The sequence below is a fragment of the Anomaloglossus baeobatrachus genome, chromosome 1 (assembly GCF_048569485.1).
Source record: "Anomaloglossus baeobatrachus isolate aAnoBae1 chromosome 1, aAnoBae1.hap1, whole genome shotgun sequence".
In the NCBI taxonomy this organism is placed as follows: Eukaryota; Metazoa; Chordata; class Amphibia; order Anura; family Aromobatidae; genus Anomaloglossus; species Anomaloglossus baeobatrachus.
The window spans coordinates 265,102,691-265,117,674 of record NC_134353.1 but is presented as its reverse complement, the minus strand read 5'-3'; the positions used below and the strand labels follow the sequence as shown (position 1 = coordinate 265,117,674).

At 50.9% G+C, this 14,984-nt stretch overlaps 1 protein-coding gene across 1 annotated transcript in view; it reads right to left on the bottom strand.

Moving 5' to 3' along the window:
- Positions 1-14,984, bottom strand: part of LOC142311228 (la-related protein 7-like) — a 77,203-nt gene that overhangs the window by 39,862 nt on the left and 22,357 nt on the right. The window contains exon 8 of the mRNA XM_075349451.1: positions 12,167-12,305. Within this exon, the coding sequence (XP_075205566.1) occupies positions 12,167-12,305 (139 nt within the window). The remainder of the gene's footprint in view (positions 1-12,166; positions 12,306-14,984) is intronic.

The window sequence follows — 14,984 nt, the reverse complement described above, 5'->3', positions numbered from 1 at the left end:
TGAACGACGCAGGGGCGCCGTGCGAGACACGTAGAGCCGGAGTGCTCTCACAAGATCCAAAGAGTGCAAATCCTTTTCACACTGGTGAATTGGATTAGGGCGAAATGAAAGCAAGGAGATATCCTGATTGAGATGAAAAGGGGATACCACCTTAGGGAGAAATTCCGGGACCGGACGCAGAACCACCTTATCCTGGTGAAACACCAGGAAGGGGGCTTTGCATGACAGCGCTGCTAGCTCAGACACTCTCCGAAGTGATGTGACTGCCACTAGGAAGGCCACCTTCTGCGAAAGACGTGATAGAGAGACATCCCGCAGCGGCTCGAAAGGTGGTTTCTGAAGAGCCGTTAGCACCCTGTTAAGATCCCAGGGTTCCAGCGGACGCTTGTAAGGTGGGACTATGTGGCAACCTCCCTGCAGGAACGTGCGGACCTGCGGAAGCCTGGCTAGGCGCTTTTGAAAAAACACGGAGAGTGCCGATACTTGGCCCTTGAGAGAGCCAAGTGACAAACCCTTGTCCATTCCGGATTGAAGGAATGAAAGAAAAGTGGGTAAGGCAAACGGCCATGGAGTAAAACCGTTATTAGCGCACCAGGATAGGAAGATTTGCCAAGACCTATAATAGATCTTGGCGGACGTAGGCTTCCTGGCCTGTCTCATGGTGGCAATGACATCCTGAGATAACCCTGAAGACGCTAGGAGCCAGGACTCAATGGCCACACAGTCAGGTTGAGGGCCACAGAATTCAGATGGAAAAACGGGCCTTGTGACAGCAAGTCTGGGCAGTCTGGAAGCGCCCACGGTTGACCCACCGTGAGATGCCACAGATCCGGGTACCACGACCGCCTCGGCCAGTCTGGAGCGACGAGAATGGCGCGACGGCAGTCGGACCTGATCTTGCGTAACACTCTGGGCAGCATCGCCAGAGGAGGAAACACATAAGGCAGTCGAAACTGCGACCAATCCTGAACTAACACGTCCGCCGCCAGAGCTTTGTGATCCTGAGACCGTGCCATGAATGCCGGGACTTTGTTGTTGTGCCGTAACGCCATGAGATCGACGTCCGGCGTTCCCCAGCGGCGACAGATCTCTCGAAACACGTCTGGGTGCAGAGACCATTCCCCCGCGTCCATGCCCTGACGACTGAGAAAATCTGCTTCCCAGTTCTCTACGCCCGGGATGTGAACTGCGGAGATGGTGGAAGCTGTGGCTTCCACCCACTGCAGAATCCGTCGGACTTCCTGGAAGGCTTGACGACTGCGAGTGCCGCCTTGGTGGTTGATGTATGCGACGGCAGTGGCGTTGTCCGACTGGATACGGATCTGCCCGCCCTCCAGCCACCGATGAAAAGCCAATAGGGCTAGATACACTGCCCTTATTTCCAGAATATTGATCTGAAGGGATGACTCTCTCGGAGTCCAGGTTCCCTGAGCCCTGTGGTGGAGAAAAACCGCTCCCCACCCTGACAGGCTCGCGTCCTTGGTGACTACAGCCCAGGTTGGGGGTAGGAAGAATTTTCCCTGCGACAGAGAGTTGGGAAGGAGCCACCACTGAAGTGACGTCTTGGTTGCAAGGGAAAGAGACGTTCCTGTCGAGGGAAGCCGAACTCCTGTCCCATTTGCGGAGAATGTCCCATTGGAGTGGCCGAAGATGGAATTGCGCGAACGGGACTGCCTCTATAGCTGCCACCATCTTCCCCAGGAAGTGCATGAGGCGCCTTAAGGGGTGTGACTGACTCCGAAGAAGTGATTGCACCCCTGCCTGCAGAGAAAGCTGTTTGTCTCTCGGAAGCCTGACTAACGCTTGCTGGGTATGAAACTCCATCCCAAGGTACGTCAGTGATTGGGTCGGTGTCAACTTGGATTTCGGGAAGTTGATGATCCACCCGAACCGCTGGAGAGTCGCCAGAGCGACAGATAGACTTTGTTGACACGCCAGCCGAGACGGGGCCCTGACTAGGAGATCGTCCAAGTAGGGAATCACCGAGTGGCCCTGAGAATGCAGGACTGCCACAACGGATGCCATGACTTTGGTGAAAACCCGTGGTGCTGTCGCCAAGCCGAAAGGCAATGCCACGAACTGGAGGTGTTCGTCCCCGATGGCGAAACGCAGGAAACGTTGATGCTCGGGTGCGATCGGTACATGGAGATAAGCATCCTTGATGTCGATCGATGCTAGGAAGTCTCCTTGTGACATTGAGGCGTTGACCGAGCGGAGAGATTCCATCCGGAACCGTCTGGTTCTCACATGTCTGTTGAGCAGCTTGAGGTCCAGAACAGGACGGAATGACCCGTCCTTTTTTGGCACCACGAACAAGTTGGAGTAAAATCCGCGACCACGTTCCTGAAGGGGAACGGGGATAACAACTCCTTCCATCTTTAGAGCGGCTACTGCCTGAAAAAGTGCGTCGGCCTGAGCGGGGGGCGGAGAGGTTCTGAAGAAGCGAGCCGCAGGACGAGAGCTGAACTCTATCCTGTAACCATGAGACAGAATGTCTCTCACCCATCGGTCTTGAACATGTGGCCACCAGGCGTCTCCAAAGCGGGAGAGCCTGCCACCGACCGAGGATGCGGTCAGGGGAGGCCGAGAGTCATGAGGAGGCCGTCTTGGAGGCAGTGCCTCCTGCGGCCTTTTGTGGGCGAGACTTGGATCGCCACGCATAGGAGTTTCTCTGGCCTTTCTCCGGCCTGTTGGACGAGGAGGATTGGGACTTGGCGGAGGGACGAAAGGACCGAAATCTCGATTGAACCTTTCTCTGTTGAGGTCTCTTAGGTTTGGCTTGGGGTAAGGAGGAATCCATTCCTTTGGATTCCTTAATAATCTCATCCAATCGTTCACCAAACAAACGGTCGCCAGAAAACGGCAAACCGGTTAAGAACCTCTTGGAAGCCGAATCTGCCTTCCATTCGCGCAGCCACATGGCCCTGCGGACTGCCACAGAGTTAGCGGATGCTACAGCTGTACGGCTAGCAGAGTCCAGGACGGCGTTCATGGCGTAGGATGAAAAGGCTGACGCCTGAGAGGTCAAAGACGCAACTTGCGGAGCAGAATTACGTGTGACAGCATTAATCTCAGTCAGACAAGCCGAGATAGCTTGGAGTGCCCACACGGCTGCAAAGGCCGGGGCAAAAGACGCGCCCGTGGCCTCATAGATGGACTTCACCAGGAGCTCAATCTGTCTGTCAGTGGCATCTTTTAGCGATGAGCCATCTGCAACCGACACCACGGATCTAGCCGCCAATCTTGAGACTGGAGGATCCACCTTGGGACAGTGAGCCCAACCCTTAACGACTTCAGATGGGAAGGGGTAACGCGTGTCAGTGAGGCGCTTAGTAAAGCGCTTGTCCGGGACCGCTCTGGGCTTCTGGACAGCGTCCCTGAAGTTAGAGTGATCAAAAAACGTATTGCGTGTACGTTTGGGGAACCGAAACTGGTGTTTCTCCTGCTGAGACGCCGACTCCTCTACAGGAGGAGGCGGGGGAGAGAGATCTAACACCTGGTTGATGGACGAGATGAAGGGAATTTTGTTTACTTACCGTAAATTCCTTTTCTTCTAGCTCCAATTGGGAGACCCAGACAATTGGGTGTATAGCTATGCCTCCGGAGGCCACACAAAGTATTACACTAAAAGTGTAAAGCCCCTCCCCTTCAGCCTATACACCCCCCGTGCTGCCACGGGCTCATCAGTTTTGGTGCAAAAGCCCGAAGGAGGAAAAAATTATAAACTGGTTTAAAGTAAATTCAATCCGAAGGAATATCGGAGAACTGAAACCATTTAACATGAACAACATGTGTATACAAAAACAGGGGCGGGTGCTGGGTCTCCCAATTGGAGCTAGAAGAAAAGGAATTTACGGTAAGTAAACAAAATTCCCTTCTTCTTTGTCGCTCCTTATTGGGAGACCCAGACAATTGGGACGTCCAAAAGCAGTCCCTGGGTGTGTAAATAATACCTCATAATAGAGCCGTAACGGCTCCGTCCTACAGGTGGGCAACTGAAGGACTCGCCTACCTAGGCTGGCATCTGCCGAAGCATAGGTATGCACCTGATAGTGTTTCGTGAATATGTGCAGGCTCGACCAGGTAGCCGCCTGACACACCTGCTGAGCCGTAGCCTGGTGTCGCAAGGCCCAGGACGCTCCCACGGCCCTGGTAGAATGGGCCTTCAGTCCTGAGGGAACCGGAAGCCCCGAGGAACGGTAAGCTTCGAGAATTGGTTCCTTGATCCACCGAGCCAGGGTTAACTTGAAAGCTTGTGTCCCTTTACGCTGGCCAGCGACAAGGACAAAGAGTGCATCCGAGCGGCGCAGGGGCGCCGTACGAGAAATGTAGAGTCTGAGTGCTCTCACCAGATCTAACAAGTGCAAATCCTTTTCACATTGGTGAACTGGATGAGGACAAAACGAGGGTAAGGAGATGTCCTGATTGAGATGAAAAGTGGGCAAGGCAAATGGCCAGGGAGAAAACCCCTGAGCAGAGCACCACGACAGGAATATTTTCCACGTCCTGTGGTAGATCTTGGCGGACGTTGGTTTCCTAGCCTGTCTCATAGTGGCAATGACCTCTTGAGATAATCCTGAAGACGCTAGGATCCAGGGCTCAATGGCCACACAGTCAGGTTGAGGGCCGCAGAATTCAGATGTAAAAACGGCCCTTGAGACAGCAAATCTGGTCGGTCTGGCAGTGCCCACGGTTGGCCGACCGTGAGATGCCACAGATCCGGGTACCACGACCTCCTCGGCCAGTCTGGAGCGACGAGGATGACGCGGCGGCAGTCGGCCCTGATCTTGCGTAACACTCTGGGCAACAGTGCCAGAGGAGGAAACACATAAGGAAGCCGAAACTGCGACCAATCCTGAACTAAGGCGTCTGCCGCCAGAGCTCTGTGATTTTGAGATCGAGCCATGAATGTTGGGACCTTGTTGTTGTGCCGTGACGCCATTAGGTCGACGTCCGGCATCCCCCAGCGGCAACAGATCTCCTGAAACACGTCCGGGTGAAGGGACCATTCCCCTGCGTCCATGCCCTGGCGACTGAGAAAGTCTGCTTCCCAGTTTTCTACGCCCGGGATGTGAACTGCGGATATGGTGGATGCTGTGGCTTCCACCCACAGCAGAATCCGCCGGACTTCCTGGAAGGCTTGCCGACTGTGTGTCCCACCTTGGTGGTTGATGTAAGCCACCGCTGTGGAGTTGTCCGACTGAATTCGGATCTGCTTGCCTTCCAGCCACTGCTGGAACGCTTTTAGGGCAAGATACACTGCCCTGATCTCCAGAACATTGATCTGAAGTGAGGACTCTTGCTGAGTCCACGTACCCTGAGCCCTGTGGTGGAGAAAAACTGCTCCCCACCCTGACAGGCTCGCGTCCGTCGTGACCACCGCCCAGGATGGGGGTAGGAAGGATTTCCCCTTCGATAATGAGGTGGGAAGAAGCCACCACCGAAGGGAAGCTTTGGTTGCCTGAGAGAGGGAGACGTTCCTGTCTAGGGACGTCGGCATCCTGTCCCACTTGCGTAGGATGTCCCATTGAAGTGGACGCAGGTGAAACTGCGCGAAAGGGACTGCTTCCATTGCTGCCACCATCTTCCCCAGGAAGTGCATGAGGCGCCTCAAGGGGTGTGACCGACCTTGAAGGAGAGATTGCACCCCTGTCTGTAGTGAACGCTGTTTGTCCAGCGGAAGCTTCACTATCGCTGGAAGAGTATGAAACTCCATGCCAAGATATGTCAGCGATTGGACCGGTGTCAGATTTGACTTTGGAAAATTGATGATCCACCCGAAACTCTGGAGAATCTCCAGAGTAACGTTGAGGCTGTGTTGGCATGCCTCTTGAGAGGGTGCCTTGACCAGCAGATCGTCTAAGTAAGGTATCACTGAGTGACCCTGAGAGTGGAGGACCGCAACTACTGTAGCCATGACCTTGGTGAAAACCCTTGGGGCTGTCGCCAGGCCGAACGGCAGTGCCGCGAACTGAAGGTGTTCGTCTCCTATGGCGAAGCGCAAGAAGCGCTGATGCTCTGGAGCAATTGGTACGTGGAGATAAGCATCCTTGATATCGATCGATGCTAGGAAATCTCCTTGGGACATTGAGGCGATGACGGAGCGGAGGGATTCGTCCTTCTTTGGAACCACAAACAGGTTGGAGTAGAAACCGTGACCCTGTTGCTGAAGAGGAACCGGGACCACCACTCCTTCTGCCTTCAGAATGGCCACCGCCTGCAGAAGAGCCTCGGCTCGCTCGGGAGGCGGAGATGTTCTGAAGAATCGAGTCGGAGGACGAGAGCTGAACTCTATCCTGTAACCGTGAGACAAAATGTCTCTCACCCAACGGTCTTTTACTTGTGGTAGCCAGGTGTCGCAAAAGCGGGAGAGCCTGCCACCGACCGAGGATGCGGTGTGAGGAGGCCGTAAGTCATGAGGAAGTCGCCTTAGTAGCGGCACCTCCGGCGGTCTTTTTAGGGCGTGATTTAGACCGCCATGCGTCGGAGTTCCTCTGATCCTTCTGAGGCCTTTTGGACGAGGAGAATTGGGACCTGCCCGTGCCCCGAAAGGACCGAAACCTCGACTGTCCCCTCCTCTGTTGGGGTGTTTTTGGTTTGGCCTGGGGTAAGGATGTTTCCTTTCCCTTGGATTGTTTGATGATTTCATCCAATCTCTCACCAAACAAACGGTCGCCAGAAAATGGCAATCCAGTTAAGCACTTTTTGGAAGCCAAATCTGCCTTCCATTCCCGCAGCCACAAGGCCCTGCGTATTGCCACCGAATTGTCGGCTGCAACCGCCGTACGGCTCGCAGAGTCCAGGACAGCATTAATAGCGTAGGACGCAAATGCCGACGTTTGAGAGGTTATGGACGCCACCTGCGGCGCAGACGTACGTGTGAGTGCGTCAATTTGCGCCTGACCAGCTGAGATAGCTTGGAGTGCCCATACGGCTGCGAATGCTGGAGCAAAAGACGCGCCGATAGCTTCATAGATGGATTTCAACCAGAGCTCCATCTGTCTGTCAGTGGCATCCTTGAGTGAAGCTCCATCTTCCACTGCAACTATGGATCTAGCCGCAAGTCAGGAGATTGGAGGATCCACCTTGGGACACTGAGTCCAGCCCTTGACCACGTCAGGGGGGAAAGGGTAACGTGTATCCTTAAGGCGCTTGGAAAAACGCTTATCTGGACAAGCTCGGTGTTTCTGGACTGCCTCTCTGAAGTCAGAGTGGTCCAGAAACATACTCTTTGTACGCTTGGGAAACCTGAAACGGAATTTCTCCTGCTGAGAAGCTGACTCCTCCACTGGAGGAGCTGAGGGAGAAATAGCCAACATTTCATTGATGGACGCAATAAGATCATTCACTATGGCGTCCCCATCAGGAGTATCAAGGTTGAGAGCGGCTTCAGGATCAGAATCCTGATCAGCTACCTCCGCTTCATCATACAGAGAGTCCTCTCGCTGAGACCCTGAACATTGTGATGATGTCGAGGGGATATCATAGCGAGCTCGCTTAGTCGGTCTGGGGCTGCGGTCCGTGTCAGAGACCTCACCCTGGGATCCATGAGACACCCCGGGAGGACATTGCTGTTCCAACTGAGGGGGACCAGGGGGCAATGATTCCACAGTGCCCCTGGCTTGAGATGCCGGCCTGGACTGCAAGGCTTCTAATATCTTAGCCATAGTCTCAGAAAGTCTTTCAGTAAAAACTGCAAACTCCGTCCCTGTCACCTGGACAGTGTTAACAGGTGGTTCTCCCTGGGCCACCCTTAGCAGAGGCTCCGGCTGAGAAAGTGCCACAGGGGCCGAGCATTGCACACAATGAGGGTCAGTGGAACCTGCCGGCAGTATAGCCGTACATGCTGCACAGGCAGCATAGTAAGTCTGTGCTTTGGCACCCTTGCTATTTGTGGACGACATGCTGTTGTCTCCTCTGAGCAATACAGGAGGTTATATAGACAAAAATCAACAGTGCACCATACAGTGTAAAGTATAGTCTATAATCATATAATCTATAAGTACACTTCTGCACTAGTGGGGCCAGCACCACAGGTGCTGCTTACCGCCTTCGCAAAGTGGTTGTGTGGGCACCAGAAATCCTGCCTGGGTCTCCCTGAGCTTGTCTCTCCTCTCCAGCGTTAGCAGAGCTGAGAGGAATGGCTGCCGGCGTCCTGAGGAGAGGAGGGAGCCGTGGGCGTGACCCAGAAAAGTGCGGGAACTGGTGCCCCACTGTGCAGAGTGAGGGGGGTGGAGTATGCAAAGCATGCTCCAGCCCTCAGTGCTGCCGTCCTGTACAGCGTCCCACCCTTCCCCTGACTGGCAGGGCTGGGGGCGGGAAGAAAATGAGACTAGGCCGCAAAAGCCGGGGACTCGAGTTATAAGCGCGGCCGCCCTATAAGCGCGGTCGGCGCGGAAGTCACCGGCGCACTAACAGTCCCAGCCGCGCCGCAGTGATAACCATGGCAGCGGCGGTCAGCGCGGCAGTCCCCCTACACGAACACACTCAGCGACGCTGAAGTGTGTAATGGCACAAACGCAGTCAGCGCTGCTGTCCCCGGTGCACTAGCACACCCAGCAATGCTGGAGTGTTGCTGTGCGCGGTCCCCACGGGGACACAGAGTACCTCAAAGTAGCAGGGCCATGTCCCTGAACGATACTCGGCTCCTATCCAGCATGGTCCTCAGGAGCTGTGGATGGAGCACGGTCTCCTGTGCCTGGAGACCGAAAGGATCCCACTTCACCCAGAGCCCTAATTGAGGGATGGGGAAGGAAAGCAGCATGTGGGCTCCAGCCTCCGTACCCGCAATGGATACCTCAACCTTAACAACACCGCCGACAAGAGTGGGGTGAGAAGGGAGCATGCTGGGGGCCCTGTTATGGGCCCTCTTTTCTTCCATCCGACATAGTCAGCAGCTGCTGCTGACTAAGCTGTGGAGCTATGCGTGGATGTCTGCCTCCTTCGCACAAAGCAAAAAAACTGATGAGCCCGTGGCAGCACGGGGGGTGTATAGGCTGAAGGGGAGGGGCTTTACACTTTTAGTGTAATACTTTGTGTGGCCTCCGGAGGCATAGCTATACACCCAATTGTCTGGGTCTCCCAATAAGGAGCGACAAAGAAAAGATCATTTACTAAGGCGTCCCCCTCAGGTGTATCAAGGTTAAGGGCGACATCAGGGTCAGAGCCCTGAGCTGCGACATCCGCCTCGTCCTCCAGAGAGTCCTCAAGCTGGGATCCCGAGCAGCGAGAGGAAGTCGGGGAAGAGTCCCAGCGAGACCGCTTAGCCGGTCGGGGGCTGCGGTCCGGGCAGGAGTCCTCCGCCTGAGACCGAGGGGCCAACCTATGAGCGCGCTGTGGCGCGGACCGAGAGGGGCCTGGAGGCGACGAGCCAACAGGGGCCGGGGCCTGTGAAAGGTCCGGTCTGGACTGCAAAGCCTCTAGCAGCTTAGAAGACCATTTGTCCATAGACTGTGCAATGGATAGAGAAAGTGACTCAGAGAGTTTCTCAGCAAAAGAGGCGAACTCTGTCCCTGCAGCCTGGTCAGGGGGAGCAGGGGGGTTTACATGAGCCGAGGGGCCTACCAGTGTCAGAGGCTCCGGCTGAGCAAGCGAAACAGGGGTCGAGCATTGCTCACAGTGAGGGTAGGTGGAACCCGCAGGTAACATAGCCCCACAAGAGGTACAGGCCGCAAAAAAACCCTGTGCCTTAGCAGCTTTGCTCCTTGTGGACGACATGCTGTTGTCTGCTAGGAGAGTGATCACTGAGGGTATATGGGAACGGGGTATACAGCCCACCGAACAGATAGATATAGATATATACGTATCTGATCCGGCACCCTAGGGGGACCAGCACCGGGTGACCGGTGTGGCTTACCGACCGCTAACGAGCGGAGTGTGTCCTCCAGATTCCCTGCCTTGGATCCCCCGGAGCTGCAGAGCTGTTCACTGAGAATCCTCCACCGGCAGAATGCCAAAAAATGGCTGCCGGAGCTCTCAGGGGAGGAGTGGAGCCGTGGGCGGCGCCAGCAAAAGTGCGGGAATCTGGGGTCCCCACAGTGATCAGTGAGGGGGGAGGAAACATGCAGGATGCTCCAGCCCTCACATCCGACGTCAGGTCGGTAATCCCGCCCTTACCCCTGACAGGCAGGCCCGGGGGCGGGATTTTTGCGACTAGGCCGCGATGAAGCCGGGGACTAAATTTGAGACCGCGCCCGACAAGCAGGCACAGTCGGCGCGGAAGTCCACCGGCCTCCTGAATTCAGCAGCCACCGCGGCTTCCGGGAAGAAGGTGCGCTCCCTGCACAGTCCCCTATGGGGACACAGAGTACCTTTGAGTTGCAGGGCCCGGTCCCTGAGGTTGAAGAGGCTCCAGTCCGGCAGGTTCCCACAGGGGCTGCGGATGGAGCACGGTCCCAGTAAATGGATGACCGGTTAGGATCCCACTTCTCCCAGAGCCGCTTAAGGGATGGTGAAGGAGACGGCATGTGGCTCCAGCCTCTGTACCCGCAATGGGTACTTCAACCTTAACAACACCGCCGACGTAGTTGGGTGAGAAGGGAAACATGCCGGGAGCCCCGTGGGGGCCCTCTTTTCTTCCAACCGACATAACTAAGTTGAGAATGCATGAGTGGATGTGTGCCTCCTTCCACACAAAGCATAAAACTGGGGAGCCCGTGATCCACGGGAGGGTGTATAGGCAGAGGGGAGGGGTTACACTTTTTAAAGTGTAATACTTTGTGTGGCCTCCGGAGGCAGAAGCTATACACCCAATTGTCTGGGTCTCCCAATGGAGCGACAAAGAAGTAATTTTTTTCTGAATTTATTTTCACCACTTAAATAAAACAAACCATGCATATGAGGTATCGGTGTAATCGTACTGACCAGACAATCACAATTCCAGGTCATTTTTATCCTAAAACAAGCGCTGTAAATAAAAAAAATCTAAAATATTATTGCGCTTTTATTTTCTTTGCTATTTTGCCACACTTGTTTTTTTTCCCCCGCTTTCCAGGACATCACACAAAATACGGATGGTACCATTCAAAAGTGCAAAATAAGGAGACAGAAAAACAAAAGCGCCAAAATAGAAAATTGCCCCATCCTTAAGGGGTTAAATATGAGGGCTGTGAGTTACTGCATTAACTTGACAAAGACCCAGATCGATACTATGGGTAGAAACGTTGCTGATATGTCGGTACTTGTGATACATTAATAAAGCAAGTTACTGGATGCCGCTTTTTCAATGTGACAGGTTCCTTTGTAGGAAGAAAAAAAAAAAAAAAAAAAAGAAGGTCCAAATGGACAGATGAAAGCCACATCTGCAGAACAGGAGGCACGTACTATGGTAAGTGTTTAGCGCGTGCTTCTTGTTTCGATAGCTATGGTTTCCAACGCCAGTGTACACCAAGGAAAAATGCTTGTGACATCGCCCTGCAAAAAGATAAAAAAAAAAGAACAGCAATTGTCACATTTTTTTTAAATCATTGTAAAACTTCGATTCATTTAGTCCCCAGTATGGTGGTCTTTTTTACAATTCCTCCGAAAAAAATGTATAAGGGATTGTTTTATGCTTAAATATTCCATCAATATTCATACTGCTTTCATTTTTTTCCCCTCCAATTCCTTAAAGAGCCATAACTTTGTTCGTTAACATAGCTGTACAGGGTTTCTTTTATTCTAGGCCAGGCTGTGGTTTTTAATGGTTCCATTTTATTTCAAATATAATGCACGAAAACACAATTCTTTGTGAGGCAGAGAAGGAAGACTCTAAATTTCACCATAGTTACACGGGTATGTTTCTTACAGCGTTGGCTGTATTCTGTGAGTGAATATGATGGCCACACCAAAGTTATATGCTTTTTATTAATTCTAGTGTCTACTGCAGTTTTAATATGCTGGACATCACATGAACCAGATGAATATGCTCCCTTCTAATCCCGAGGACAGGCCAACATCTCCAAACTACTGTGTATAAAGCTAGAATTCCCCTACTGAGCTTTAAAACAAGTCAACCATGAGGTTTTTATTTCTTCTTGGCTCTGGTCTGTGTGGACCATGCCAAATGACACCTGTAGTCCCCACTGAAGAGTTTCCACTTATAAGTATAAGTATAACTAGAGATGACCGTCCGCCCTTCTTGGTTCCACTGTACATGATAAAAGGGATGAAGAACAAACATACATACTTTGATAAAACTCTTAAGGGGATGACCTCTTCTCCAACTCGATGCCTCTCCCTATGCTTCTTCTTTCTTTTTCGCTTCACTTTACAAGCAGAAGTTTCCTTCTTGTCACCCATGTCCTTTTCTTCTTCAGTCGAAAACTCTGGGGGAAAAGGGAAATAAAAAAAAAAAAAAACAGACTTTGAGATCCAATTGTTTAATTTCAGTTGTGAGAGCAGTATGGAAGGACTGAAGTCTATTACACTTTTTGGCACTACACACAATTGTTAAGTTGTTAGATTATGTGCAGTTGCACTCTTACGCAGGCTTTACATGTGTCAACTGTAGGCATTTAACGATGGCCGACTGTGTACATGTGGCTAACCAGCAGTCAGATAATGACCTGTGCAGACCAGCCAACCACAATTCCAAGTGCACAGAGAAGACTGTTTTGTGGACATACTAATAGTATCTGCAGCACATGTTCTGTAATAAGTTTCAAACGGGATTAAAAATGATTGCACCCAACGAACAAGTGTTTTGCTCATTTGTTGGAAATGTGCCAGACTGTGTAGGAAGCTCAAGAGTTGGAAATGAGCGCCTGTATAATAGCAGCAACTCTGCCGACAGCTATTTATCGCAACACTTAAATGCAAGCTTGCTTGATATTTTTATCAGCTCCATAGAGTTAAAGAAGATGTCCAAATTGTCCATCGTCACATATTTCACTCATCCTAAGCATACATTAGGATGGACTGTCTAAAGGAAGACTGATAGAGGTCTCTGGGTGATTTTATAGCTAATTTCTGCAAGGCTGAGGGGCAGCACAATGAACATAACTGATCTGCTCACCCGGCCATTCTGAATTTTTCCTTGGAGGACCCCTTCAAGCTGCCAATAAACAAAAGAAAGCTGCTGCCAAAACCTTTAGCAACAACTCCACTAAAAACTAAAGAACTGAGTGCTGAAATACCAACTCATAAATCCGTCTTTCTCCCGACATCATCTGTAACAGGAGAGGGGGAAGGCCCCCATACACATCAGATGCATGGCTGACTGTAGTGTCTCTTGCCTTATATACAACAGAAGTAAAGATATAACCAGGGCTGTGGAGTCGGTAAGCCAAACCTTCGACTCCGACTCCGACTCCTCAAATTCTCTTGCACCGACTCCGACTCCGGCTCCGACTCCGGCTCCGACTCCGGCTCCGGCTCCGGCTCCGGCTCCGACTCCTACATATATTGCTTATAGTTAGGTGAAAAATTTATTGTAGTACATGAATATGTGTATGTGAACATCAGACATTTAATAATTTTTATGATACAATAATCAAGATATTTGGATAGAACATAAAATATATTTATTGGAATACAACTTTAGAACACAAAAAACTGTAATAAATTGTAAATATGTAATACACTATGTAATATACAGTAGATTACATATATATCTTGTGTGTGTATATACACTGTATATATATATATATATATATATATATATATAAATATATATATATATATATATATATATTTTACATATTTACAATTTATTAGTTTTTTGTGTTCTAAAGTTGTATTCCAATAAATATTTTATGTTCTATCCAAATATCTTGATTATTGTATCATAAAAACAATTAAATGTCTGATGTTCACATTTTACTACAATAAATTTTTCACTTAAATATAAGCATTATACTAAATGTTATTATTTAGTAAAATATTCAGCACATTCTGCATTGCACTCCTGTCCCCAATTTATTATATATTTTAGGAGTCGGAGTCGGTGCATTTTATACCGACTCCGACTCCGACTCCACCAAAATGAGCTCCGACTCCGACTCCACGACTCCGACTCCACAGCCCTGGATATAACTCATGAGTTTCATGTGAGGACATTTGTCTGTTGACTGCAATGTATGGGCACAATGGTGGCACAGTGGTTAGGACTGTTGCTTTGTAGAACTGGTGTCCTGGCTTCAAATCCCACCAAGGACATCTGCAAGGAGTTTGTATGTTCTCCCCATGCTTACATTGGAGTACTCCAGTTTCCTCCAACACTCCAAATACATACCAATAAGATTTTTTCTACCCCAACAAGGACAGTGATGATTTCTGTAAAGTGCTGTGGAATATTGTGGTGCTAAATAAGAAAAAAGAGAATTTTGTTTACTTACCGTAAATTCTTTTTCTTATAGTTCAGACATGGGAGACCCAGACCATGGGTGTATAGCTTCTGCCTCCGGAGGACACACAAAGTACTACACTAAAAAGTGTAGCTCCTCCCTCCGAGCATATACACCCCCTGGATGACAAATCTAACCAGTTTAGTGCAAAAGCTGAAGGAGGACATCCACCCATAAGTAGAGACAGAGTAAAACCCGGAACAACCGGAACCTCTGTCTACAACAACAGCCGGTGAAAACACACGGAACAAGAACTGCCAACAGGGAGGGTGCTGGGTCTCCCATGTCGGAACTATAAGAAAAAGAATTTACGGTAAGTAAACAAAATTCTCTTTTTCTTCATCGTTCCTTATGGGAGACCCAGACCATGGGACGTCTCAAAGCAGTCCATGGGTGGGAATAAACAGAAACTGAGAAGTAGGCAAAACCTAACTTCACAAATGGGCGACAGCCGCCTGAAGGATGCATCTGCCCAAGCTCGCATCTGCCGAAGCATGAGCATGCACTTGGTAGTGCTTCGAAAAGGTGTGCAGACTAGACCAAGTGGCAGCCTGACAAACCTGCTGAGCCGTAGCCTGGTGCCTGAAAGCCCAGGAGGCACCGACAGCTCTGGTCGAGTGCGCCTTAATCCCTGGCAGAGGGGGCACCTGAAAACATTGG